We start from the raw sequence: 26072 nt of genomic DNA on the forward strand, positions 1-26072 counted from the left end.
TGCCATGCGGGCACTTGGCCCCCCAGGCTGTGACCTGGTCCCACTCAGCAGGGACTGGGAATTGAGCACTGCTCATCCCTTTTTTAAACAGATCTTCCCTTTAGCAGACCAGCTACCAAGACACAAGAGGGGCACCAGGCCTGCCGAAACCTCTCCAGCTCCTTTGTAACGTTTACAAGGTGACGTCTTCACCAAGAGCTTCCCATTGCAAGGAAGCTTTTATAGGAAGTTTACAAGAAATACGTTGTTTGAAAAAACATCCGTGTGCTTCTCCACGGTGATAAAAATAGCAGAAGGCAAAGAAAAACTTCAAGGTAACGTTAATAATGCAATACCTCTGCAGGCAGCCTCCACCATCTGTGGTCCGAAAGGTCGGTGCTTGCTGTGACAGCACGTACCAGGTTCCCAGCTCAACTCCTCCTTCGTGTTTGTTTCCCTTTTCTAGCCCGTCTCCCACACCAGTACCACGAAATCTCCGCTGAGCTTCGCGCTGCCCAGCACGTTGCTTTAGCCAGCACAGCTCCACAAAGCAGGCCTCCGCTGCTGGCTTCACTGCTTGCCTGACAGACACTTCTTAGCCCCAGGATTCATTGTCACTGTCAGCAGACACCCAGGATGCACACACACGGGCTGTCGACCTGCCCTGAGAACAGCACTGGGAGGGAACGTCATCCCGAGGTGTCCCCCGGGACTGGAGGTGACCACACGTGGCAGAGCTGCTCTTCAGAATAAAACCGATGAAGTTGGCTGAGGCACCAGGATAGCAAAGCAGCAAAATACGGCAGAAAACCTGAGGACTCACAGCATGCAGCAACTCGCTGAAGAGCCCTGCTGCCTAGGATGATCAGGAAAATGCTCCTGAATGTATTTTGGCTAAAGAACCCTTCATTCTCCTTCCTAGGCAAGTCTGTCTCAAAACTGAGCCACAAGGAACGATCAATGACCTCCCTCGGTTATCAGTGGCCTTACTGTGCCAACAGTCACCATCACAAACACTCACGAGTAGAAGATCAGCGCAGCAGCAAGCCAATTAAAGCAAGGCAGCTGAGAAGAAACGAGAACACCCCCAAAACTCTCAAAAAAAAATAAAGACCCATGGAGAAAAACAGAAACGATGCTCCAAGGAAGGCTGCTGTCCTGGGACTTCTCTACCTGCACAAGGCAGAGAGAAGCTTAAGAACCAGGAGCGCCCTAACAAAGCATCTCCTAAAGGTTCACATAACCCTCGGAAGCACTGCAACGTGCCCAGAGCTGCAGCACAGGAGTAGTTGTCAGCAGAAGTGGTCCACAGCCTTCTCCACGAGAGCCTGGCTGCCACCTGGTCATCTCCCGCAGCACGAGGGCTCTGCCCACCCGTGGTAACACCTCTCTACCAGCAATAAAATGAACTGAGAGAGTTCAAATGTTGGCTTCAGTCTGTTAAAAAAACAAAACAAAAAAAAATAAAGCTTGATTTTAAGACATGTAGACAAATGTACCCCCACTACACATTCACTCTGCACATTGAACCATCACAAAAAGTTCCGTATCATCCTGCAAGAAGTCTGCAAAACTCTTCAGAGCTGTTCAAGTCCTCTCTGCTTAGACAGAAAAGTGTCTGTAGACAGATGCAGTGCGAGCTTCCCAACTCGATTCAATCAATACCCAATGATCTTAATTCAAAACGAATCCTGCTCTGGGTAAGAGAAGACAAATCCGTAACTGGACGACAGCGCTCATTACTTACAGCAGGGGGTTCGGCAGTGGGAGAAGCCGAGTCGCTTTGTTTTGGTTTGTATTTCCAAAGCCATTTGTAAAGCAGCAGGTGCCCTACCCTGGCGTCAATTCGCACACCTCGCAGGGCAGCTGCTGCCCCTCTGAGTAACCATCGAGCCGCCACGGATCGCAGCCACAGCCTGGGGGGGGAGACGGAGCCACACCACCCCCAGCTCCAGGGGCCACTCCACAGCAATGAGCGGAGTGCTCCCAGCCAGCCAGCCCAGGAGCTCACCTACACACTGGAGGAAGAGCAGAAGGCACACATCGTTTGGTTTAGACCCGACTAATTCCCAGGTTGTGAGTTCCTTACACACAAACACAGCCGACAGCCTGTGAAAATGCAAAAGCCAACACAAGACAAACGTTTAGGACGCAATAAGCAGAACTGACGCAAAGGCTGCCACCAAAACGTGACCTCGCACCCCGATGAGATTCACAAGACACCCCCTGAACTGGCCCTGGAGGAGAGGGGGGAGATCAGTGGGCAGCCAAGCTCCTTCCAGTGCAGTTGTGATTGGGAAGTCCGAAACAACCACCTGAAGCTGAAATAATGTGCACAAGCTCCCCAGTGCTATCGCCCCCGTTAACTTCCCTGCCATAGGAAACATGCACCGTGCAGGCAGGTGAGCTCTGCTTCTCTGAAGCAAGGGCATTTGTATGCAGCACCGTTTTAATCTGCATTTCCATAGAAACCTAATTGTGCATTCCTCCTCTCATAAAAAGAGGATTTAATTCTCACTCAGCAAGTTATGAGGCAGCAAGAAAAAAATGCTACAGTAAAACTATTACAACTGGCTTTCTTGCTCGCCACTTATTTTAGAAATCAATGTAAGTACGGCATAGCCTCATTTAAATATTCTGAATTTGGTAGCAACTTGTCAGTAAAACCTGGTATCTTTGAAACCTCTTTATTTAAATCAAGTTTCATGACTTGACTGCTGCCGAGGCTGTGCAATTTAATTCAATACACAAAGCATAATTCCAAACCTCCTGTGTTAAAAATATACTTTAAATAAATAATAGATCAAAGCAGTGTCACTTTGATGGCATATGTAGTCCAGCAAAGCAGGAGACGAAAGATTAAATGTCTTCAGAGCAGTCCCTCCAGATGAAAGGGGGCGAGCGTGGTTCAGTTACTTTACCTAGATTTACTGCTGATTACTTTGCTTATTTGATTCTTCCTTCTTGTTGGATTCCTGCTTTCTAAAGAACCTTTAATTTCCTATAAACTCTGGGGTTTTTAGAGCAACGAAAAAAAAAAAAAAGTCATTCCAAAAGTCATTCCCTTCCCAAACCTTAGTGGAATCATTTCCTGTAGCTATAGTTGAGTTAGGCTCACTCCTTAGAAGGGAGTGCTCAAGGTGATGTATAAGTGCAAAACCTGCCCCAGCCTGTGGTTTTTTCATGATTCATAGGGAAAAAATGCTACAGGTTTATCTGCATCTCTAGCAAATATACATTCTGGTTGGTAGACCTTTAAAAATTTCTTAGTTTAGATATAGGCTCAGCCTATGCTGGGACAAGCAAATTTATCAAATGCTTTCCACACTCTCAAATCATAGCAAGAGATGAGTTACAGCCCTCAAGAAAATCTTTCGATAGCACCTGGAGGGAAGAACGCACATCTGGGGCAATGAGAGGTGGCTTTTGGAGCAAGGCAGCAGCAGACAAGTAAAGGAAGCTGAAGTCAGCTGGGGAGCACGACAAGCCAGCAGTCAGGTGGAGATGGAAGGGGAACCACTACGTGTTCTTAGTTGGATTAGCGGCTACGGAAAGGTATCAGAGGCCTTGAATGCTGACCAAAACAAGCACGGCTGCAACACAAAATTCTGATCGGTGGGGAACAGTGCTCTAAAGAAACAGAAAACAAACGAGGAGAGTTCCTGAAGTCAGCTAAAACAACAAAAGGAGAGGAATTATTTATAAAGCAAGAGAGCGCAACTCAAATTAAGTGAAATCAGGAGGAGGGGGGAAAAAGTCTTGTTCTTAAGCAAAAAGTAATTATACATAATGGCAAATTTGTCCAAACAATACCTAATAAAGCTGTCCACATGCACAATGTGATCAGCACGACTCATCTTGCTCTGAAGTTACTTGTTTCAAGCTCACAGTGAAAGCAGAAAGAAGCAAATGTGAAGTCTTCAGTTTATTCCGTTCTCTTCATTTACAAAAATAAAACTCAATGTCTTTGAGAATGAATTCTCTCAGGGCCTGATTTTGCTGAGCTCTGGGCCATGACGACTGCTGTAACCACCGCTCTCTTCATTAAAGTGATTCCCTTTTACTGTAACAGGCACGTGAAACGTGCTACAACAGAGAGAAGGCAGCTGATTACTACTACCCCTGTACTCACGTTTATGCTGTAACCTATTGATCATCAAGGCAAAGTCGTTCCCAATTTAGAAAAAGACAGCTTGCAGATCATCAAGTAAGCAAATAGGAAGCTTCACGGGAAGGCAGAGGGATCACTAAAATAGACAAGCGAGCTCATCACACCTCCACAGTCTAGTAGAGAAAATCGCTTTTTTGCCAAAACCCTTTAAAGAAGGCACACCACAAGACACTGTGTTCTACGGCTCATTTAAATTGGATCCTAAACCAAAAAACTCAATTCAGTCCATTAACGATCTGCCAAGTCTGATCCTTACTACATGGCTCTACTCAGACAATTCTGGCTCTGCCCGAGCCTTCCCCAGCACTTCTGAGCACAGGATCCATTGGGTGAACACCCCCAGGAACATCCAGATTACCACACAGCCCCCCCAGCCCTGCTCGTGGTGCCTTTGGGAAGAACTTTGAGGAAGGAGTTTCCAGCAGTTCCCAAGCTTAGGTCGCAGCGTTACAAACGGGATCATAAATGTAACAGGAATTTGGTCACATAAAGAAATCATACAGGTTATGTCCAAACTCCGAGACCTCGGGAATCTGGTAACACCTGAAAGCCAATTCTAAAACTGGAAGGCATGGAGCTGATTATCCGCAGTGTTTGTTAGGTGTTTGCCTGTGTATTTGTTTTAGCTTAGCCTAACTAAGGCAGGACACAAACATAGCACAAGGTTCAAGACGCCCTGGCAGAGATCTTTGCTTGGCATTCTTGGCCTTACCAGTGCAATACACAACATACATATACAAGAGCATCACCTTGCTATAACACTCACTAGGTGCTTCATCTAATAATTGTTTTCTGCCTCCAAAATCATATAATCTCAGTTTCCTCTCAGACTGAGTCACACACACAAAGAGCGCCTTAATTTTGTATCCCACATAACGTGCTGGTGGCAAACTTCAAAACCACAAAGCTTCCGTGCACCTCCAGCAGCCGCCTGCAAGGGCATTTCCCGTGCCTTGCTCCGGCGTCGTTACCTGCCGATCCGCAGCGCTGCTTTAGCCCTCGTTAATTTTATTGCCCACACTGAAGAACACCAAGTACCAATTCCATTTAAAGAGCTTAAAGGAGGGAGCTATTTGAGGAGCGTGTTACGGTGAACTTGGAATTTTCATTTTCCATGCAACGCCCCGAGCTGGAAGGGGCCTTCAGGGATCTCCCAGCCCCACACTTGGGACCCAGCCGCATCCCTCACACACGTGAGGGGCACCCAGGCTGAGGGTGCGTTGGGTGATCGGATCCCCCGGGGTCCCTGCGCTGAACACAGCCCCCAGCTGGGAGCCCCCAGGGCACCGACTCCTTCCCTCCCCCCGCATCCCCCCCAGCCCCTCAGCCTCACCCGGTCCTTCATCCTCCAGCTCTGCGCCAAGGACTTGGAGCCCTCGATCTTCTCGCAGTGCCTCTTCTTCATGAAGGCCAGGGGCAGGTTCCAGTCGCTCAGGTCGGACTCATCCTCCTCCCCCAGCCCCAGCAGAGGCGACTGCAGTAGCTCGGCCTCCATCGGGGCGGCGGCGGCGGCGGACAACGAGCGCCCGGCGGCCCCGGCCCCGAGGACGGCCAAGGGCAGCGGGGGGTGGCCAAGGACGAGCCCGGGGCAAGCGGCGCCTCACGCCCGGCGGCTCCGCGCCTCAGCCCCGGCAGGGCTCGGGGGGCGGCGGCGCCTCCCGGCCCCTCCGCGGGCCGAGCAGCGGCGGGGCCCGGCCCGGGGCCTCCCCTCGCCGCCTCTAGCCCCGCGGGCCCCGCGTTCGCTGCGGAGGGAGCCGCGCCCGGCCCATGGCGGCCCCGCGCTTCTCGCACACCGGAGACCGCGGAGCGGAGCGGATCGGCGGGGGGCGGAGGAGGGGACGGAGAGGGTGAGGGTGGGGGCGAAGGGGCGACGCGTCCCGCGGCACCGGCAGCCGCCTGGGCTCAGCACCGCGGCCAGGAGGCGGCCATCTTGGCTCGGCCCACGATGCACCGCGCTACGGGCCGCCGCCTGGGACACGCCGCGCCGCGCGCGCGGTCGCCATGGTGACGGCGGGGCCCGGCTGAGGGGAGCCCCCCCCCCCACCCCGCTCAGCTCCGGCCCTGAGGGGCGCCCCTCGCCCTCTGCTCAGCCGCGGGGGGAAGAGATGGGGAAGGGTGAAAGGGGCCCATAGGTCCCGCGGAGCCGGGGCTGGTGTCCCTACATGCGAGGAGCAAGGGTCTTGTCCTGAAAGTACCCTCCTGGCTATCGAATAAACAGGGGGTTAATTAAATCTAATAGTGCTCCTCAGGAAGGTCCTCTGAGTGTCTGCTCTTAGTTGTAGTCAAGTCCAACTGCGTTCACATCCATACATAAACATTCATGTCTCTACGTATACATTCATATCCATACCTCTACATTCATATCCATACATGTCTCTACATACACATTCACATTCATACATATACATCCATATCCATACACATACATCCACATCTCTACCTATACATCCATATCCATACATGTCTCCACATATACATTCATGTCTCTACATATGCATTCATATCCATACATAGCGTTTTAAAGCCATAAAAAGTATTTCAAAGTCTAGATCAAAGAATACACATAATTTGAGTTACACAATCATATTAATCACTGACATTGTCAGTGTGCATGCACCCATGTGATAGGGCATACTCCAAAGACCTTTCTCCAGATGTCAAAAGGCCGCCCCACGAAGGCTCCAATCCTGGGGCAGCCAACGTTGGCTTTTTCCATTTGCTTGGCTGGCTGAGCCGGTTCATCATTTATGGGTGCTTTACACAAAGCGCTTGTGGCCATGGCTCTGCTCACCTTGAGTGAATTCCTAATGCCAACAGCAGCCGCACAAAACGGGAGCAGCAGTCCCAGCACGCTACCTGCAGCGCTGCCAGCAGCTGCCCGGCACAGATGGGCCCTGGCACGGGCAGTGCCGGTCGCTAATCCCGGCTCCCGACAGCATTAGGGAGCGTGTGCTGGCGCCTGTCCCGCCAGAACGTGCTGCTGGGCAGTGCTGGAAGCCACAAATACCTCTGAAGGACACAGCTGGCAGAGGGCAGCGAGCACAGATGTGCTTCCCTTCACACAGGCAAAGCTTTAAAGCAGTGGCTGGTTAAGATATGGGCCGTGTGTTCTCACAGTGCCCCAGGCGAAGTCCATGGCCTGTGCCAGAAGAGCTGTGTTTGCCCCCTGTTCCTGCATAGACACATCCTTCCCCTTTATTTCAGGGACTCCTCCAAACCCCTGCCCTGCTCCTAAAGTTCCCAGTGCTCCCCATTCTGCCATCCCACCCACACCTGCACTGCTGCTCTGTTCCACTCGAACAGGGACAGGGAAGGTGGCAGCAGGAGGATGCCAGAGAGAAGAGCTGCAGCAATGGCTGGGCCAGGGGGACAAGGACGGGGGTGAGTGCAGGCTGTGCAATCCCTGGCTGCGGCTGCTCTGGCCCACAGTGCTCCTGTGCAGCTTCCAGGCGGACCTCAGGCCTGAGCTGTGCCCCTCCACCTCGCTGTTCTGCTTGCAGACCCACTCTGCCCTCCCTAATTGCATCCTTCCTTGTCATTGCTGGCCAGGATTCCTCACGCCGCCAGTTTCTCCTTGCTGAAAGAAGCGTGTGATGCATGTCACAACTGTCAGGATTCCCCATTTCCTTGCAGAGTAAGCCCTCAGGCTGATTCTGAGAAAAAAAGGGGGAAGGGGAGAAAAGAAAAAAAAAATAGATTAATTTGATAGATGACAAGATCTTCTTGTCTTAGAATAACAGGCTGATAGGAGGGCCCTGCACATCACCAGTTCTTTATACCTCTGTGATAAAGAAGCGCAGAGTGCAGGCTTAGCAGCCCTTTGCAACTAGAAATTTGCAAACTGACCAGAGCCCATAAATATCAAATGTATCTGCACTTTATCAGATCTCTGAATAAGCCTCACAAATATCCTTTTTTTTTTTTAAAAAAAAAAAAAAAAAAAAAAAAAAAAAAAAAAAGGATATTTGTGAGGCTTTTTTTTTTTTAAAAAAAAAAAAAAAGACATGCTGCAGGTCAGCAGGGATCAGTCTCCATTTGAATTCCTAATTTTTCAAGTTTTGATGGAAATCAGAATGAGTTGATTTATTCAAATATAGCACTGCCAAGCAGGTGGTGGCATCTGCTCTCTGATAATGCAAATCTTCAGGACAGTGGTCATGGGCTCTCTTTGATCATTTGCAGCTTTATGCTTTAATCAAAGCTACTCACCTTATTTCAGTCTCCATAGGGCAAGAACCAGACAGAGACATGAATAATCTTCCATTTATACCTCCATAAAAAATAGTTATTAGAAGTGATGCCTTTCCCTGGGCTTCTTTCATTTCACTCCATAGTCTAGTGTCAGGTCCTGGTTTCCCTCATTCTGGAGAAAATTCTGCAGCTTTTACTCAGACAAAATATTTCTCAGCTTTGATAGACCATGGCATGCCCCACACCGCTAGAGTGCATAATCTAGGCTACCTACGTGCTTATCCTGCTGGGCTACACGTGGGCTTTCTTAATGTCCTGATTTATTTATTTATAATGTTTAGCTTATACTCCTACAGTATCATAGGCTCTTAAGACCTCCAGCGATCGAGTCTGCTTACCTTCTCCAGCTATGTGCTCGACAGCTATTTTCCAACTTAAAATTAAAGTGGGTTCTTCGTTCCTACCTTTAGTAGACAGAGAGAACAATTTATCCTCTTTCACTCTCTCTTATGTATGTGAAAGCTGTTTTCAAGTCATCTCAGCTACTTCTTCTCCAGACTAAATGATTCTTTTAGTCTTCGTTTTTGGATCCCATGTCTAGATCTCTCACCCTGCTGCTCCTATCTGGACTCTCCCCAGTCATTTCACAGTTTTCCTGAGCTGTTCCCAGGCTGCTTGCAGCATTCTGGGCACAGCCTTGTGGGCAGGGGACAATTATGTGTGTGTTTTACTGCCTGCCTACCTACACGCCCCAGTAGGGTCGTAGCTCTTTTTGAATCTGGATGGCATTGTTGACTCATTTTCAGTGGGTGATCCTCAGTAATCCACAGATTCGTTGTCACCATTGTCCTGTAGGTACTGTAACCTCTTCTCTCTTCTGCACCATTCATTAGTGTCACCACACATTGTGTGAGGAACATTGCGTTTTCCCGTAACGAAGCAGAACAAAATATTTTTGGGTGTTTCTAGTTTGTCCAGGCCTTTCTTAATTGAAGTCCCATCCTCTGACATGCTTGAGGCATGCTCAGCTCCAGTCTGAAAATCTACTGTACAGTTCCCAGCCGCACAGCCAAGCCAGCTGTGGATGTTACCCAGGCAGCTGTGAGCCCCAGGCAGATCCCTGGAACACCTCACTCCTTCCAGAGGCAGCAAGGCTCCAAAAACTCGCACCAAGCATCCAGCCTGCCTGGCGATCAAACAGCCAGCTCGCTGGAATTTCATCTACACTGCATTTGCTTGACCCCTGCGTGCCACATGGTTTTGGGGGGTGGCCAGGTGGGTGTCTGTATCAGAGCAAGGCATCGAGGCCTCTGCGAGAGCAGACCGAGGTCCAGTCGATAGAGCCTGGCAGTGCAATTCATCAGCACAAGCGCTGGGTGAAGCGAGCTGTGTCCTGAGTTTGGTTGGCTGTATTGACCGGGTCTCTGCCTGCTTAATGAAGGAAAACATGGCTATACTCAGTCTGGAATGCCAATTATGTTTTAGTGCTCTGAAAATACAACTGGGAGTCCCACAGTCAAACATCTGCCTGCCCGCAGGCTGAGTTTTTCCCTTTGAATTCTTTGTGGCACTTACTTATTGCTTCGCTGGGTCTGCACCCCCCTAAAACACGCACACGCTCACAGGCAAAACCTCACTTGCTGTGCTTCATGCTGGGGTCTCGCTGCATTTCAGATCACTCTGCTTCAGCTCCAGCTTTATCTTCTACAAAACTGAGCCCTGATTTAGCAAATCTGTTCTTGATTAGGGCAGCATAGTAAAACCTTTGTTCCTAGGGAATCTAGGGAATGGAAATGTCATGTCACGTAAGGCACATTAACTGAAGTCCTAAAGACCAAAACGCAGAAGGATTATCTTCCAGAAACACACTTTGACAAATTCTTCCACCTGCCACTCTTTTTAATGATAAATCCTCCTATCTTGGTCCCTGTCAGCACCCATTGTTTTGCCCTATTCAGCCAGCTACTTCTAATTCCACTCTTGGGTGGGAAGAAAGAAAGATATGTAAAGAAGAACTATTCATAAATACCAAGAGAGATTTTATCTTTAATTTTCATTAGTCACATCCACAGGTCACCAAATGAGTCAAAGTCAGACTCAAAGGTCTGTGCCCTGAGCCAAAGGGCTATCCTTTTTAAGGCTCCAAGAGTAAGAATATGTTTGTGTCCTTATGCGTGAGAAGACATCCCTTCCCCACACGTGGACTCCCAGCCAAGTGTTATTTGTACAGCCATAGCCAGGGCTGTTTTAAGCATTTAGGGGCTAACAACAAGGTTTGTTTTAACACTTTAGTCAGGGAAGCTTTATATCCTGCAGACAGGAGGTAAAATATTTATTAGGAAGAATATCTATTTTTAACTAAGCATGATTTCATTTCTATTATTTATGCATGTGCAGCACATAGACTTCCCCGCTTCCCTCCGTGCAGGAAATGTGAGTCGGAGACTTGAGGCTGGGAGCGGGAATTGGAGCCTGGGGAGGACGGGATCAGGAGGCAGGTGAGAAGGGGGTGGTTGCTGTTATGTACCAAATCAAAAAAAATCAAGAAATGATTCATAGGATTGACCCTCAGTCTTGTAAAAGAATCCCAGTGACCTCCCTCTGCGAGGAAGAGAACTGGGGGTATATTCCCACCACAGGCATGCTTTTCCTCACTTGCTTCTCTGGATACACATGCACACGGGCAGAGAAATGCCCCAGTGATGTTGGGAACAAGCTGTGGTATCAAACCTGCCAGATTCGGGGTCACAGAATGCCCTCCTGCCTTCCTGCCAAAGGCCCTGTAGTACAAAGTACCCTCCTGTCACTACTGTTGCTGCAAAGCCTGCTTTCCGAGCAGCTTACCTACAGCACAGGACTCATGGTGGTGTCTCGGGAGAACAGCAAACCTGAAGCTTTCCCCTGCCAAGACAAGAAATGGGTGGAGAAAACAGAGGGCAGAAGAATCCAACCTAGAGCAGAAGAAACCACCGCTAAAAAACAGAGGCAAACTGAGTCTCACCATCTCGTGCTGTTCTCAGTGAGCAAATCCAGCTCCACGCACACAGCCCCGCTCTGCATGGACTCGGATCCTGCAGCACAGGCACCCCTTCAGCACCGTGAGGACAGATTTCCTTCTGGAAATCCACACTCACAGCCTCTGAGCATCCCAGGGCTGACAGCTAGGAGGCAGCGGCCTTTTGGAGGAGACACAGAGGGGCCCTGGGGAGGGCTGTGGGGTGGTGGCCGCAGAGCTTCACCTGCCGGTCGTTCCCATGTTCCACCCCCCCCTGATGCTGCAGCGATGTGCTGCTGTGGAGACACTCAGGTGGCCTTGAGATTATGGGAGACAGAAAATGGGCATAAACTGTGTCTTAGTCAGGGGTGCCCCATTAGGAGTGTGATGGGATTCTTCTCTTCCCTTGAAAAGGCCAGAATAAATCCTAGGTCAAAAATCTCTCCTTGCCCTTTTAGTGGAAGAAACGGTTTGCCATCAGGGGAAACTTTTCACCAAGGAAAAGGGGAGAGAGAAGAGGTGATGCAGTGATCATAGCAGAAAATTTGGGAGTTCTCCCTTTTCTCTTTGCCACCGCTAAGCTACAAAAGGACAAGTTTCCTGACGAATTAGTAGCTGTAGAGTTTAGTTAATGAGTGTATTTGACATCCTTGGATACAAGGTAGCGAAGACGTTAGAAGTAATTTGGACTGCGAAGCAATCGCTGCATTTCACCCCAAAGGTGGCTTCAGTTCACTGACAAATGTAAAGATTTCTGCATTCCTGCTTGCACTGTGGAGACTTAAATGACCACTCCAAAGACGGACAAAAATTGGTTGCTTAATGGAGGTGTTTTTCTCATAAAGCCTGAGTGAAGCTGCACTCAATACATTTGGGGATACGATAGATTAGATAGTTTGTGGAATCCGTTAATAGAGTTCTCAGAGCACTTCACTATCCATCTCAATGAAAGGCGTTATATAAATGTAAGCTCATTTGTTATCATTATCTTTCTTTGTCTCTTCACAATCTGGATAATTTGCTAGGTTATCAGGCTATGTGTGTTTAAAAACACATGATAGATGTAACCTCAGCAGACAGTCACTGGTTTTCTCATTCTTAAGAGCAGAAATCTCTCCTTAAACGCTCTGTACCCGCTATAGATCGGTATCAGCTCTGACTCAGCGGCAAAACAAACCCAACACACTAGAAATAGAAGCCAGTGAATTCTGCTGGACCCTTCTGAGCCTGTCAAAAGCATTCAGAGCAGACGTCCCATTTTCCAGGGCACCTTTCAGCACGCGCACCTTCCCACAGAGGGCAGGCTGGGCTCCACGTTCTCCTGAACCAGAACTGAGCCAGCTATTAAGGAGTAATTTGGCATTTTACTGGACATTGCTGAGAAGTTCTTGTACTGTCTTCTTGAGCTTGGGAATTGGAGAGTTCTTTCGTGGAGCAGCTTTTGGAAATGCCCAGCACAATGATGCAGAGATTACTTCAGAATCAGAACCGTGAGGGTCTGGATTTATGATGAGTGAAGAAGAGGCAACAACCAAGAGATTTGGATGAACCAAAACAAACCTGAATGGAACATACAGCCTGGGCTGCCCCATGCAGTGTTAACCACTAATGTCCTTTCAAATGGGGAAATCCAAAAATCTCTTCCCAAACCCAAGAAGTGTAACTGTCCATGGAAGCAGCATGCTTCTCTAGTCCTCTTTTTACCATTCCCCTGAAATAAACCATCTGAGAACTTTTCCTTATGCCTAGGATATTTCAGACTCAGCTTCCTGATACAGAGTGACACAACGATCAGCATTTATTTTCTAAGTCCTGGTGGGCTTCATGGCTGATACGTTGGCTGCTGAAATTCCAGCAGGTTTCTAAGAAATAATGCGACCAGACTTATTATAATTAATGGAAACAAGATGAATATATACACGAACTTCTCATTTACACTGGGGAACATCCATACAGCAGGAAAGTAAAGGCTTTTCAACATGGTAAAATAAGCACTACATAAATCTAATGTGTGAATTTATAGTACGCTAATGACTTCCCATTAAGCTGCTGATTGAACAGTCAGGATGTGGCAAGCACGAGAAGCTTACTCCTCTTCCAGAGACCATGCCAAGAGTTTCTGTCCTTGGAAGCAGTGTAGCACAGCTCGCGTATTCTGGGTTCACAGTTTAACTTCTTTTAGATTTCTCATGCAGAAAAGCCCTAAGAAGCGAGGCAACCAGACCCACAGACCACATACAGACAACATTATTACTACGCATCAGCCAAAGCCGGGCACTGCTGCTGTTCTCAAGTTTGGATGACATTCAGCTCTAGAAGCACAGTGCAAAGTACTGTAACAAATGCCAAAAGAAATGTGCACCCCTCCAGGTGTCCTGGAGCCCAGAGTTTTGCAAGACTTTCACCTCCAAAAGATGCTGTTTCTGCTGCCCATCCCGGTGCTGGTTGTAGCCTTCACTGGGCCCCTGCCACGCGCTGCACCTTCAGCTCAAGAAGCGCCAGCTCTGCTTACCAGCCAAAACGTCTCCAGCTCCACTTACTGCCTGGAAGCAGCTTCTGTGTCATTCCAGTTACACTCACTATCTGCTGCTTAAATCTTGGAAGAGGAATCAATAACGTACCCAGCCCTAATGGCATCCTTGCCAGCAGAGAATCTTCAATGTCATGAGAGCTCCTCTCCCCACTAAAAGCTACATTTTAGGTAAGGGTCACGCCTCGCAGCGGGCAAATGCAATGAATTCCTATTGCATTAGAGCATTTTTATCTCTACTGCCCTTACAATCTTGCTGTGTTTTAACCGAACCATCAGTGACCAACACAAATTGACTTTGGCACTGGCAGCCAGTTCCCTCGCCCACCACCAAGGGAGTGCCCAGCTTCTCCTGGGGCATGAGCAGGCTGCAGGGCAGAGCTCCCTGCTCCAGGGCTGCTGTGTACCTGTGCCTGCACAGGGACTGGCACGACTCCGACAGGCTGCCCCTCTGCATCCCGTGCACTTGGAAGCCCCTCCAGAGCCATCCTGCTGCCTGTCCATCCGCCCTTCAAATCCCTCCCGAAGGCGCACACAGAGGCATGCCCAGCCTCCACACACATTAACATAATAAAGCAGAAAGCGTGGGAGAAAGAGAGCAGGAGACTGCGAAAAATGATAAATAATCACAGAAAAAAAACTGGGGCACAACAGTGTCTCTGGCTTTTGATGTTTTCCTCTCATCCTGCCCCGCCTTTTCTCCTGTGAAAATGGAGCGCTGCAAGGTGGGACGAAGCCCCGGAGCCACGGGGACACGGGGCTGTTTCTGGACGGTGGCAGCAGCAGGATTACAGCTAAATATTGAAGCTATCAAAGCAGCTTAAGGGATTTAGGAACCCACTCCCCATTATTATCCTCTCGGTAGTGGGAGGGAAGCGATCTTTTGCAGAGACCTCAAGCAAACACCAGGATTGTGCTGGCTTCTGAAACACCCCGTGATGGTTAGGAATTTCTCCTCCTTTTATGGACAGAGAAAAAAAATCATCAGTGTGGTTTCTTATGAGAAACGGAGTCACGGTTTGTCCCTGCCTGCAGCCCCACGCCCCCCAGGCAGCAGCAGCAGGGCCAGAGCCCACCGGGGCCAGGAGCTCCACGTGTGGCCAAGGAACTGCATCCATCACCCGCTGCCACCTGCAGCAGGTAAATCCCAGAAAGCCAGAAATGACTTGAGGGATGGTCTTGGAGGACAAGCTGGTGGCTCTTCTGATGCGTGTGCGTATGCGCGGGTAGGGCTGGAAATTACTGTACAAATCAATTCCGAAACTGAGAGGCGGATGTGGGATGTTTTAAACCTGCCTCCATTCAAATCTGCTGCTGAAGAGTCACAACAAAACTTCATTAACAAAACATGATACTGGGCCCTGGTCCTCCTCCCGTCCCCCAGTTCCTGCAGCAGGACAGCTCCGCTGATGGGAAAGAGCTTTTTAATTTGCGCCAGTGTAAGGCAGTGGAGAAGGCTGGCTGTGATCTCTACAAAGGCATCAGCATCCTCTCCTTAGGGACTCCCGGGCTCACAGCTAATTCCCCGGCAGCCTGCACAAGAGGCAGACCAGCTCCTGTCCTACAGCCCCGGGGCCCAGCACGCCTTTCTGACTGCTCCTCGGGAGTTACCGCCTCCTTCCCAGACAAACCAGACCCCAGATCGGTAAATGGGGTGCCGTGAGAGCGGAAAACCTGGGAACCTGGCCCCTTTTTGTCTCATTTGTGGCTGCTAACCAGAGGCACAGGTTAATGCTCAGCTCTGCTCTCCAAAGAAGCCTCTCGCAGCTGGCAGGAGCCCAGCAGGAGCCCGGTATTGGCAGGCGCCAAGTGTGAGCTCCGCTCCTCTTCCAGCCCATCGCGTCCTGCGCAGGGAGCAGCACCCGGAATCCGAGCCCCTTCTGCAGCTCTCCCTGCGATTTTGGCTAATGCAAGATCAGTCCTCAAGCAGCCAAAATGGTTTCTCTGCTACACTTTTAAGGGAATGCTGCAGTTTTAAACCACAAATTAAATTTTTAATGAAACTTCATAACTGTTGTACCCAAATGTAATGTAATATTGATAGGAGCTGTGCATCCAGCTAGCATGAGATTGCCCTAGAAAGCTTTTTAGGATGTTATGCAATATATAGCTAAATTAATTATTTGCAATGAAAGGACCTATGTTCCTATAGCATCACTGAGACATACCAGTACGGAGAACACACTTTTCATTCTCACTGGCTGTAAATGTCAGGCAATTTAGAAGGAAACTGACTTTTGAGATGGGAAGAACAAAAGAAAGGGAAGGAAAAAAGGGGAGAGATCGAATGTGTGAGTGAGAGAGGGAGAGAAACAGAGAGGGAGAGATCTGCAAAGAAAGACTGCAGCAAAATGCAGCAAATTTCAGAACTCCAGTCCAAAGTGTTTGCCTGCTACAGGAGGGAATACTCTGCCTTACAAACAGTGCGTTTGCACTAGCTGCACACCATGCTCAGGCTGTTCTAATGAGATCTGTAAATTTTTGAAGGCATTAGAAAAAGCAAAAAATTTTGCATATATTCTCCAGACCTAACCCCGGAGCAGCTCAGAGGTGTGTGCTCATTTCAGGCGTCTCGTCTGGCTGCACAAGGCGAAGGGCTTTGGGAAGCACCCTGCTCCCGCGGCACCCACGTGGACAGCGGTGCTGCCGTGTGACCAGAGGTCCTGTCCTTGCTGTGCCCCCCCCCAAAAAAAAAAAAACAAGCCCTGGTATTAAAAACCAGCCTCATTCCACTGCCGTGTCCTGCCCTAAGCACGCTGGGGTTGGGGGTGCAGCCAGGAGTGGGGCTGCAGGGGGTGGCCCCCGGGGGCCCCAGAGGCACAGCCAGCGGCTCGGCTGCCCAGCAGCTGCAGGCATGAACGGGAGGAGCTGGGTTTCTCGCTCAGTGAAGTCTTCCCAATAATGTTTCCCATCGCAAAGCTGTCTCCATCCCATAATGGATCATATTGCTCCCACTGCACAGCGGAGACTTAACTGCAGAATCAGCATTCCCCACAGGAGAATGGTTTGTGTACAGCAGGCTTCAAAACAGGAGAAAGCTTCCACTCCCTGCTCCCCAGGGCTCCGGCTCCTGGGATTAAAGAGATTTGTCCACTTAAAAAATGTCCTTTACGCATTTGTAGCTCTGCCGTGCTTACACAAAGGTTAGCTTTGGACAGATTGAATATTTACGTACTGCACCTCTGCACTGGACAACTGGCCAAGGGCACCGGAGAGCCAGGACTCCTGGTCCCTGGGGGGAGCACCCTGGGCCACCCAAAATTATACGTGTCCATCATGAATACAAATGCGCCTGCTGGCTCCTGTTCAGAACTAAATCATCTCCAAGGGTCCCTGATAGCTGCGCTCAGCTCTTTTCATCTACAGAGCAATAAATCAGCCAGCTACAGAGAACGCTTTGGAAGAGGCGAGAAAGGAGTTAAAAATAATAGGGGCTCCATTATTCCATTATACCCATACAGCTCCTAAATCTGCAAAAGCAGTAACAGATCCTACTGCATGATTCAGTGATTCTGGAAAAGCTGAAATCTCGATCATATTTTCTCGTTCTTTCTTCACATTAGGAGGCACGGGGGTTATTTTGCTTATCTATTATAGTGCAGCTTTGTTGTTTTTTCCTATCTAGGTATTTATACGGTCTCCATCACCATAGTATCGGAGTGTTTATTTTACTGCACCTGTCACCTTGGTCTCATCTCAGCATAATGTACTGTGGATGACAAAAGATTCCCAGTTAAATTGGTTCAGTGACACGAGCAGCTTTGTCAATACTATGCAGATGTTAACAGCAGTGGGTACCAATTCAGCTGCCTCTAAGACCAGTTTACACTGGTGTAATCGCATTGCCTGCAGTAACATTATTTTTAGTTTGCATTCCTGCCTGTGGCAGAAGAATTAGACCTGCAGTCTTTTCAGCCTTTTCCACAGCATCCCCTATTCCAAGGAAAACAAAAAAAAAAAAAAAAAAAAAAAAAGAAAAGAAAAAAAAAGAAAACAGCACAGAAAGGGAGAGCGGCCCAGAAAACCTCCCCTGCCTGTCCCCCTCCTTCACTCGCCTCTGCTCCAGTCTTGTTGCAGCCAAATGCTGTATGGCGCAGAGAGCAAAGAAGAGGAAAAGTAACCAGTGCAATAAAGGCAGAAGTAAAGAACCCGGGGGAAATGCAGACTTCTCCCCAGCAGGTCCTGAATCAAAGCACACAGCACCAGAGGTGAGCTCCTCCCGGGCTTTACGGCCCTGAACTGCTGAGCAGAGGCAGGACCAGGTCACAAGCAGAAGCCTCAGGAAGGACAACGAGGCTCTGGGACCCCACAGTCCACAAAGCCATGAAAGCATTGAGACAGTTTTGACAATGAAAGTGCCCCAGGAGCCCAGTGCAGCCACTGCAGAACCACTGGCGCCTTCCCAGGCTTCGTGGCCACTTTGTCCCAGTGCTGCACCCAGTTCCGCGGGCTGGGCATCACTTATCGTGCCCAACCGAGACAGAGGAGGGGATTTGACAGCTTTGCCATACGCTTTCCTCTGTGCCCAGCAGCCTCAAGCCTCTGGGTTTGGCCATGAAATGCTGCTTTAGCTGTAACCTGCAGAGTCCTGCTGGAGGAGGAGCGCACCTCCCCAGGGCGGCTGAGAAAGCCTGCGAGAAGGAAGCGAAGGAAGCGCTGTGTGCCACGGTGGTGTGTCATAAAACTCTCGGGGCTAGGTAAACGCCTGCAACAGAAAAGGCACCAAACTGAGTCACCGGGCTGCAAACGGTGTGCGCCAGCTCCTGAGGAGCGCTCATCAGGTCTGAGCTCCGGGGTGAAGAGGGGAAAGGGCCACAGAGGGGCTCCACTGCAGCTCCACGGCCAGACCCTGTGTTCTACCGACCCACCTCGCTAGTAAATAAACTGCTTCACTTTTCGCAGGAGAACTTGGCGTTATGTAAATACTCCAGCCACACGGGCTGCTGCAGTGCAGAGCGTTGGGGCAGGCGGCGAGCTGGGCCGGGAGGTCCGAGGTCACGGCTGGTGGAGCAGCAGCACGCCGCCCCAGCACCTGCAACACCACAGAGCGGGGTCACGGCTAAAACCAGCGGGGGGGACAGGGCCGGGGGCTGGGGCTGGGGGGCCCCGCAGCTCTCAGCGTTCCCGGCTCCCCCCCGGCTCCAAGGGGCGAACCTCGCGCCGACGAGGGCCGTGCGCTGGAGGTGAGGAAGGCGGCGGTCCTGGTGGCAGCTGCGAGGACGGATCCAAACGGCACCTGCGGAGGATTTTTTCCTGCTTAAAACGAAGAGAAGCGAGCGCCTTCCCTCGCCCACAGGTCCCAGACCCACAGCAGCGCCGCGACTCCAGCCCAGGACCGGGGGGGTCGCAGCGCCCCGACCTCCCCCGGCGCCCTTCTGCCCCCCGAGCCCCCAGCGGGGACCTGCCCGGCACCGGGGAGGGGGGGAAGGCGGCGAGGGGCCGCTTCGCCGAGCCGCGAGCAGCGGGGCCGGGGCCGTGCCGCTCCCCACGGCGGCCCCGAGGTCCGCGCCCCCCCCGCGCCTCCTCGCCACGGCCACGGCGAGCCCGCGGGGCCCCCCCGGCGGCGGCCCGGGGAAGCGCCGCTCCGGGCAGCCCCGACCCCGGGCGCGCTGCTCGCGGGGACGGGCGGCAACCGGGGACCCCCGGGCGGCAACCGGGCACCCCCGGACCAAAGCCGGGCACCCCCGCAACACGGGCGGGCGCCCACGGCCACGCACCCACGGCCCGGGAGCCCCCCGTACGCCCCCCCCCCGCACCCCCGCAGGTGCCCGCTGCGGCTCCTCCGTGCGCCCCCGCTCCGCTCTGGCCCCCGCACGCTGCCGCTGCCTCTCACACTCGCTCACACTCACACTCACGCTCAGTGCCACACTCACACGCTCCCACTCCCTCACGCCCACCCCCGCGGGACCCCCCCCTCGCCGCGCGGCCGGGATTCCACGCGTCCTGACGTCAGGGCGCGCGGCCCCGCCCGGGCGCTATAAGAGGGGCCGCGTGCCGCAGTGGGCCCGGCGGAGAGCGGCGGAGCCGGCCCCGCACCAGCCCCGCACCCGGCCCCGCCATGGCCGCGGCGCTGCCCGCAGGGGTCCCGCTGCTGCTGGCGCTGCTGCTGGCGCCCCGCGGCCGGGCGCAGAGCTTCGGGCAGACCCGCTTCGTCTGCACCTCGGTGCCGCTGGACGGGGACGTGTGCGCCGCCACCGCGCCGGGCGCCGGTTCGGCCGAGGAGCTGAAGAGCACGGTGCTGCAGCTGCGGGAGACGGTGCTGCAGCAGAAGGAGACCATCATGAACCAGAAGGAGACGATCCGCGAGCTGACGGCCAAGCTGGGCAGGTGCGAGAGCCAGAGCGTGCTGGACGCGCTGCCCGGCGAGCCCAAGGGCGGCGGGGCCGGCAGGAGGCAGCCGGGCTTCAACAAGAACACCATGGGGGACCTGTCCCGGGCGCCGGCCGCGGAGACCCTGAGCCAGCTGGGGCAGACCCTGCAGTCCCTCAAGACCCGCCTGGAGAACCTGGAGGTACGCGGCCCGGCCCGGCTCGGCTCGTCCCCGTCCCGCCGGCGGCCCCCGGAGCGCGGAGCCGGGCGGTAAGTGCGGCGGTAACGGCCCCGCTCCCCTGTTCGCTCCTTGCAGCAGTTCAGCAGGATGAACTCCTCCGGCCAGACCACCAACCTGAAGGACATACTGCAGAACAAAATCGACGACCTGGAGAAGCAGGTCCTGTCCCGGGTGAACAGCCTGGAGGAAGGCAAGTTCAACCCCAAGAACGAGTCCGAGGAGCGGGGCAAGATCGAGAGCACCCTCACGTCGCTGCACCAGCGCATCAGCGACCTGGAGAAAGGTACCGGCCGCTCCTCCGCCCCGAGCCCCCGGCCGCTGCCCGCGGGACCCCCCCCCGGTGCCCACCCGGTGCCCACCCGGTGCCGGCGGCAGGAGCCGGGGGCGCTGCGGGCGCTGCCGTGCCGGGGATTATGGCCCGAGCGGAGCCGTGCCGGAGGGATTTGCTCCTTGCTGCTGTCTCAAGGCCCGTTGCATAACGGGGTGGGGAGGGGGGCAGATTTTTCCCCACTCCCTCAGCGGGTAGCGGGGGGTCCCAGCACGCCTCCGCCCCGCAGGCCAGAAGGACAACCGGCCCCCGGACAGGTTCCAGCTCACCTTCCCGCTGCGCACCAACTACATGTACGCCAAGGTGAAGAAGAGCCTGCCCGAGATGTACGCCTTCAGCGTCTGCATGTGGATCAAATCCAGCGCCTCCCCCGGCATGGGCACCCCCTTCTCCTACGCCGTGCCCGGGCAGGCCAACGAGCTGGTGCTCATCGAGTGGGGCAACAACCCCATGGAGATCCTCATCAATGACAAGGTACGGCACCGGGGGGCTGGCTAGGAGGGGAGGGGGAGGCTGGCATCGCGGGGAGGGGGGACCGCCACCACCCTGACCCCCACCCCTAGGTGGCCAAGCTGCCCTTTGTCATCAACGACGGCAAGTGGCACCACATCTGCGTCACCTGGACCACGCGGGACGGCGTGTGGGAGGCCTACCAGGACGGCACGCAGACGGGCAGCGGCGAGAACCTGGCTCCCTACCACCCCATCAAGCCCCAGGGCGTCCTGGTGCTGGGCCAGGAGCAGGTAAGGGTGGGCACGGGGCTTTGAGCCCTGCCAGGTACCCCCCGCCCCTCTCCTCCAGCCCTGACAGCCGCCACCCCCGCAGGACACGCTGGGCGGCGGGTTCGACGCCACGCAGGCCTTCGTGGGGGAGCTGGCCCACTTCAACGTGTGGGACCGTAAGCTGAGCCCCGGCGAGGTGTACGGCCTGGCCACCTGCAGCAGCAAGGCTCTCTCGGGAAACGTCATCGCCTGGGCCGAGGCCAACATCGACATCTACGGCGGGGCCACCAAGTGGACTTTCGAGGCCTGCCGCCAGCTCAACTAGGGCCACGGACAAGCGAGAGAAGCCTCCTCATTGGGTTCTTTTATTTATTTTTGTTTTCCTCCTTTTTTTTTTTTTTTTTTTTTTCTTCTTTTTTTTTTGCGCAAAAACAACTGAGAACGAAGCCACGGGGCTGCCCGCCCCCGGAGCCCCACGACCGTCTGGTTTCTGTCTTGCCAACGTCCTTCAACGCCTGCGTGCCTTGGCCTGGCGCGGCTGCGCCCCGTCCTGCCCCTCATGTCCCCCCCCCCCCAAATCCAGCTCCCCGCTTCGCCCGGCCCCGCTCCAGCCCCGGGCATCATCGCCTTAAAGGCTGCGGCGGAGCGGGGCTCCTCTCCCTGCAGACCCCCGGGGGGGGCAGCACTCCGGAGCCGGTGGAGGACAACAAACCCCCCAACCTGCTTGTGCTCCTCCCCAGGGCCCCTCGCCACCCCTGGAGCTGGGGCTCTGAGGTGGCGAGGACCCCCCCCATTTTCCTTCCAGCCCCGGGAGGGGCAGAACCTGCGCCCCCCCGGGTGTCACCACTCCCCCAGCACCACAGCCATAGCCCCGGGCTGCGGGGGGCAGGAGCGGGGCCCCCCCAGCCCCCTCGCTCCCCGACCTGCCTCACTCAGGTACGTGCTCCCGGCCGCTGCCTGCAGCCCCCAAGGCCTCCTCCGCGCCGTAGCTGGTGAAAAAATAGCCTTTACCGTCCCCGGGAAGGTTAGCTACCACTGAGAAGTCTGAAGCCTTTCTGCTTTTGATAATACAATATATTGTTTCTCTTACTGTAAAAGGAAGTTTATTACCAATAATAATAAAAAAAAAAAAGGTATTTTTATGAAGAAAAAAAAAAGATTATAGAATTAAGCAGTGCTCCCTGAGAAAAAGTACAGGAAAAAAAAAAAAAAAAAGAGATAAAGAAGCGTATTTTGAAATAAATGCATTTTGTATGGTTTCCTTTTCTAAACTCCTGGTTTGTACTACAGATCGCAGAAATCACCCCGCAGCCCCCCCTGCTCAGCCCCCCCAGGGGCAGAGGGGGACGAGGCCGAGAATTCCCACAGGGCTCCGGAGCCGCCCCGACCACCTCCAGCGACGGCAAAATCGGCGACGCGGACGGGGCCGAGGCTGACGCTGGTGAGGAGCACAGGGCAGCGACACGCACACCAGATCGAGTTCCCTTGGTACGAACTGCGGCTCAGGGCAGCGTCTTTTAACTGTGCTCTTTTTAAAAAAAAAAAACCATCTCGAGTTAATTTGAGTTGCTCTCAAGAACCTGTTCCCGTCAGCAACGCGCCAAGCACAACCTGCTGAGAACGAGACCGCCGAAAGGGTTGAAGCTCGGGTCCCGCTCGCGTCTGATCTGCCAAAAAAAAAAGGGTGTGATACCAACGCAGTGTACATAGTGTATAGTAGGGGAGAGAGTAAGTGTATCTCAATCTGTCGTTATTTTGCTAACCAAAGCTGTAAAATTTCCTATTACTTGCTATTGTCTCCTTTGGATTTTGAATGGGTTACGATATACTACGCATCCAGTCCGCATCAGCAGTTCTGACAATGCACTGTTTCTACTGATACTCATGCTTTTTCCATTTTATTGCCGAGATTACATGAATTGTTGACTTTATTTTTACACAATAAAGAGTGAAGAAAGACAGTGGGCTCTCTGAGGTGCTCTGTCAGCTGCCTGGGCAGCCCCTGCTCGGCCCCCCTGGGCAGGTCCCCTCTCTCTGCAGGGAAGACTTTTGGTGTACGCAGGGATTTGCGCCTGCTCTGGAGCCGAGCCGTGCCCGGGGGGCTGCCTGCACCACCTGCAGCTCCACAGCTCATCCTTCCCTGCTGTGTGCAGCACCAGCAAGCACAGCAGTGTTTTTTTCTTTTTTTTTTTCCTCATTGCTGGAAGACTCGGGCTGGAAGCCAAAGTTCCTCAGGCTCTCCGTGAAGGCGACACCCGTGTCCTGCAACCCCACTGCCAGTGACCCTAGCCCCAGGGGGACCCTACAAGGCACCTGGGGTGTGGGGTGATGCTGGGGCACAGCCCCACAGCGGCTGCCCCCGTGCCACTGAGGCTGGGACGTGGCTGTGCGGGGCAGGTGGCATTATTTCCTGCTATTGCTGCCCATTCCCACTTGTTGCACACCCACTGCACAACAGGCTTGCCAGATGAGTTGCTTTTAGCACTGAAGATACAAGTAGGAAGGCTGCGGCGTGCTCCTAATAACCAGGCAGGAACAATTCCCCCCGCAGCCCATTGCAGATGGAAGGGGAGATGGATGGTGCTGCAGCCCCGGGCACCGCCAGCCCCTGGGGACACCGGCGCTCCCTTCCTTGCCCCGTAAGAGCAAGGAGGAGGTGGCACAGCCCCAGGGGCTGCAGCTGGCTGGAGAGTGGAGCTGTAACCACAGGAACAGATCCATCAGTGAGGGGGAAGCGTCCCAGCATCACATCCCGACGTGCTGACAGTCGCCACGTGGAAGGGACGGGGAAGGCAGCAAGCCAGGACCCAGGCATGGATGCGGGGCTCGAGGGGCCAGGGGGATGCCACGGTCCCAGCTCCATGGGGCTGGTGAGGGCACAGCTGTGGTGAGAATCCTGCAGGCTTTTGGGCTGCATCTGCACAAGCGATGGCTGCAGGCATTGCAGCCTCTGCTGCAGACTCCCCTGACCATGCACCTGGGTTCCCCGATCCCCCCTCCTCCCCCAGTGGGTGCCCCTCCACCATAAAATCTGCATTCCCTCGGCACGCTGGCTCCTGTGGCTGCTCCGGGTCCTTTTAAGGATGCCTCAATGTTTCAATACAGCCAGCAATAAAAAAGGTGAGGGAGTGGGAGGCTGCTTCGAACCACGCTGCAGGTCTGAGGGCATTTCTGGAGACCCAGCGTGCGTCCTGCGCCTCCAGCCAGGGCCAGAAGCAGATGCGGAATTACAGGCGCTCGGTACCCTTGGCAGGAGACCATCAGCCTCAGGAATCCTCCTGGGGCAAAAGGTAAAACGATCCATCAAAACTGTTTTAGGGCAATTTACTGAGCCCCACGGGGGAGAGGCTGGGAGCGTAACACGCCACTCACCAGTCACTCTTGCAGGTGATTAAAAAGAAGGCACAGATGGGCTGCCAAGGGAGCCTCAGCCAAGGCTCGTAGGTGGACAGGAGGGGGATCAGCGCGGGCACAGGAATTAAATCAGAGGAGCGATGCCAGAGGACACAGAAGGGGTGTTGAGAGCGGTGCAACCAAGGGTTTTCCCCTCCCCAGTTCCTCAGATCCCTCTGGGTGTAGAAGCGATTCGGATCAGCAGCCTGACAGCCTCACCACCACGCAGTGCCGCCACGAGCCCCCCCCCCTCCTCGGCCTCCAGCAGCCGCCCCCCAACCCCCGGTTCCTGGAGCTGTGCCGATGCAGACCCCGCACCTCTCCCCCCCTCCTGGGACCCAGCTGCTCCAAGGACAGGCTGCTTGGTGCCGTGGCACGGGGAGCAGCCTACATCTCTGCGAGGCGAATGCTATTTTTACTCGGCGAACAGGCGGCAGCTCCGGCATTGTTCTCCATCGCTGCCAACCCCCCCAGCTCCGAGCAGGGATGTGCAGGGGGGGTGACAATCACCCCCCAGTCACCCCCCGGCCAGCCCCCAGTCACTCCAGCCGCTGGGATGAAACGCCAGCGCCCGCCCGCTCCTGCAGGAGAGGGGAGCGATGCTGTCAGCTGGAGCGCATGCTGCAGCGCGATTCAAACTGCAATAAAAAACCTACACTAACAGGATTTTTATTTTTTTTCCTCCTCCTGCCATCGCTGTGCCTGAAGCAGGGCTGCCTGGCTCGCAGGGGGGGGCAGCAGACGGGGAGGCTGCGTGTGCTAGAGGGGCTGGTGAAGGGGTGATGGTCACAAAGGACCGGGTGCTGGCAGAGCAGAGGCTTCCACATCGGGGGGTGACAACCCCTGCTCATCGCCTCAGGACCCCACAGAAAGCCGTGGGCACTGCCCCCCCTCCATGGGGACACAGTGGCTGGAGTCACCCCTGCCCAGCCCCCCCCGGCACAGCCCAGCAGCTCTGGGTGCATCCTGCACACCCCGGTGCCCCCCAGCACCGCTGCAGCAATGCCAGGAACAGGCAGGGAGGATCCTGCGAGATGAGAGGAGCAGCACAGCCCCATCAGTAGGATGGATGCACCAAGCCTGACGCCTCACCCTGCAACTGGAAGCTGCTGCTGTTGGGCTCGGAGCTGTTTAACGGCCCCAGGAGCCAGCCCTGCCTCCGGGGTGCTGGTGACAGCCAGCCCAGCATCCCCCAGCGCTGAGTGCAGTAAAT

General features: G+C 53.7%; 2 protein-coding genes and 1 long non-coding RNA gene across 6 annotated transcripts in view; 1 reads left to right on the top strand and 2 right to left on the bottom strand.

The window, feature by feature from the left end:
- The window catches only part of RPTOR (regulatory associated protein of MTOR complex 1), a 135992-nt gene extending 129904 nt beyond the window's left edge, over positions 1-6088 (bottom strand). For all 4 annotated transcript variants that reach the window (XM_084492694.1, XM_084492693.1, XM_084492692.1 and 1 more), the window contains exon 1: positions 5484-6088. In XM_084492694.1, the coding sequence (XP_084348820.1) occupies positions 5484-5645 (162 nt within the window). In that variant the 5' untranslated portion in view covers positions 5646-6088. The remainder of the gene's footprint in view (positions 1-5483) is intronic.
- A 633-nt stretch (positions 6089-6721) lies between these two features.
- On the bottom strand, positions 6722-11479 carry LOC311421021. Its single transcript, XR_014684665.1, has 3 exons — positions 11343-11479; positions 11186-11242; positions 6722-7803 (listed from the first exon to the last, which is right to left on the bottom strand). It is a non-coding gene; the product is annotated as an uncharacterized lncRNA (long non-coding RNA).
- Positions 11480-19903: 8424 nt separating this feature from the next.
- NPTX1 (neuronal pentraxin 1) lies at positions 19904-23427 on the top strand. The gene is made up of 5 exons (XM_084492369.1): positions 19904-20377; positions 20492-20699; positions 20974-21218; positions 21308-21487; positions 21570-23427. The coding sequence occupies exons 1-5, from the start codon at positions 19925-19927 to the stop codon at positions 21789-21791; spliced, it is 1308 nt and encodes a 435-aa protein (XP_084348495.1). The 5' UTR covers positions 19904-19924; the 3' UTR covers positions 21792-23427.
- The last annotated feature ends 2645 nt before the right edge of the window (positions 23428-26072 follow it).

The sequence above is a fragment of the Aythya ferina genome (assembly GCF_964211825.1).
Source record: "Aythya ferina genome assembly, chromosome: 18".
Taxonomy (NCBI): Eukaryota; Metazoa; Chordata; class Aves; order Anseriformes; family Anatidae; genus Aythya; species Aythya ferina.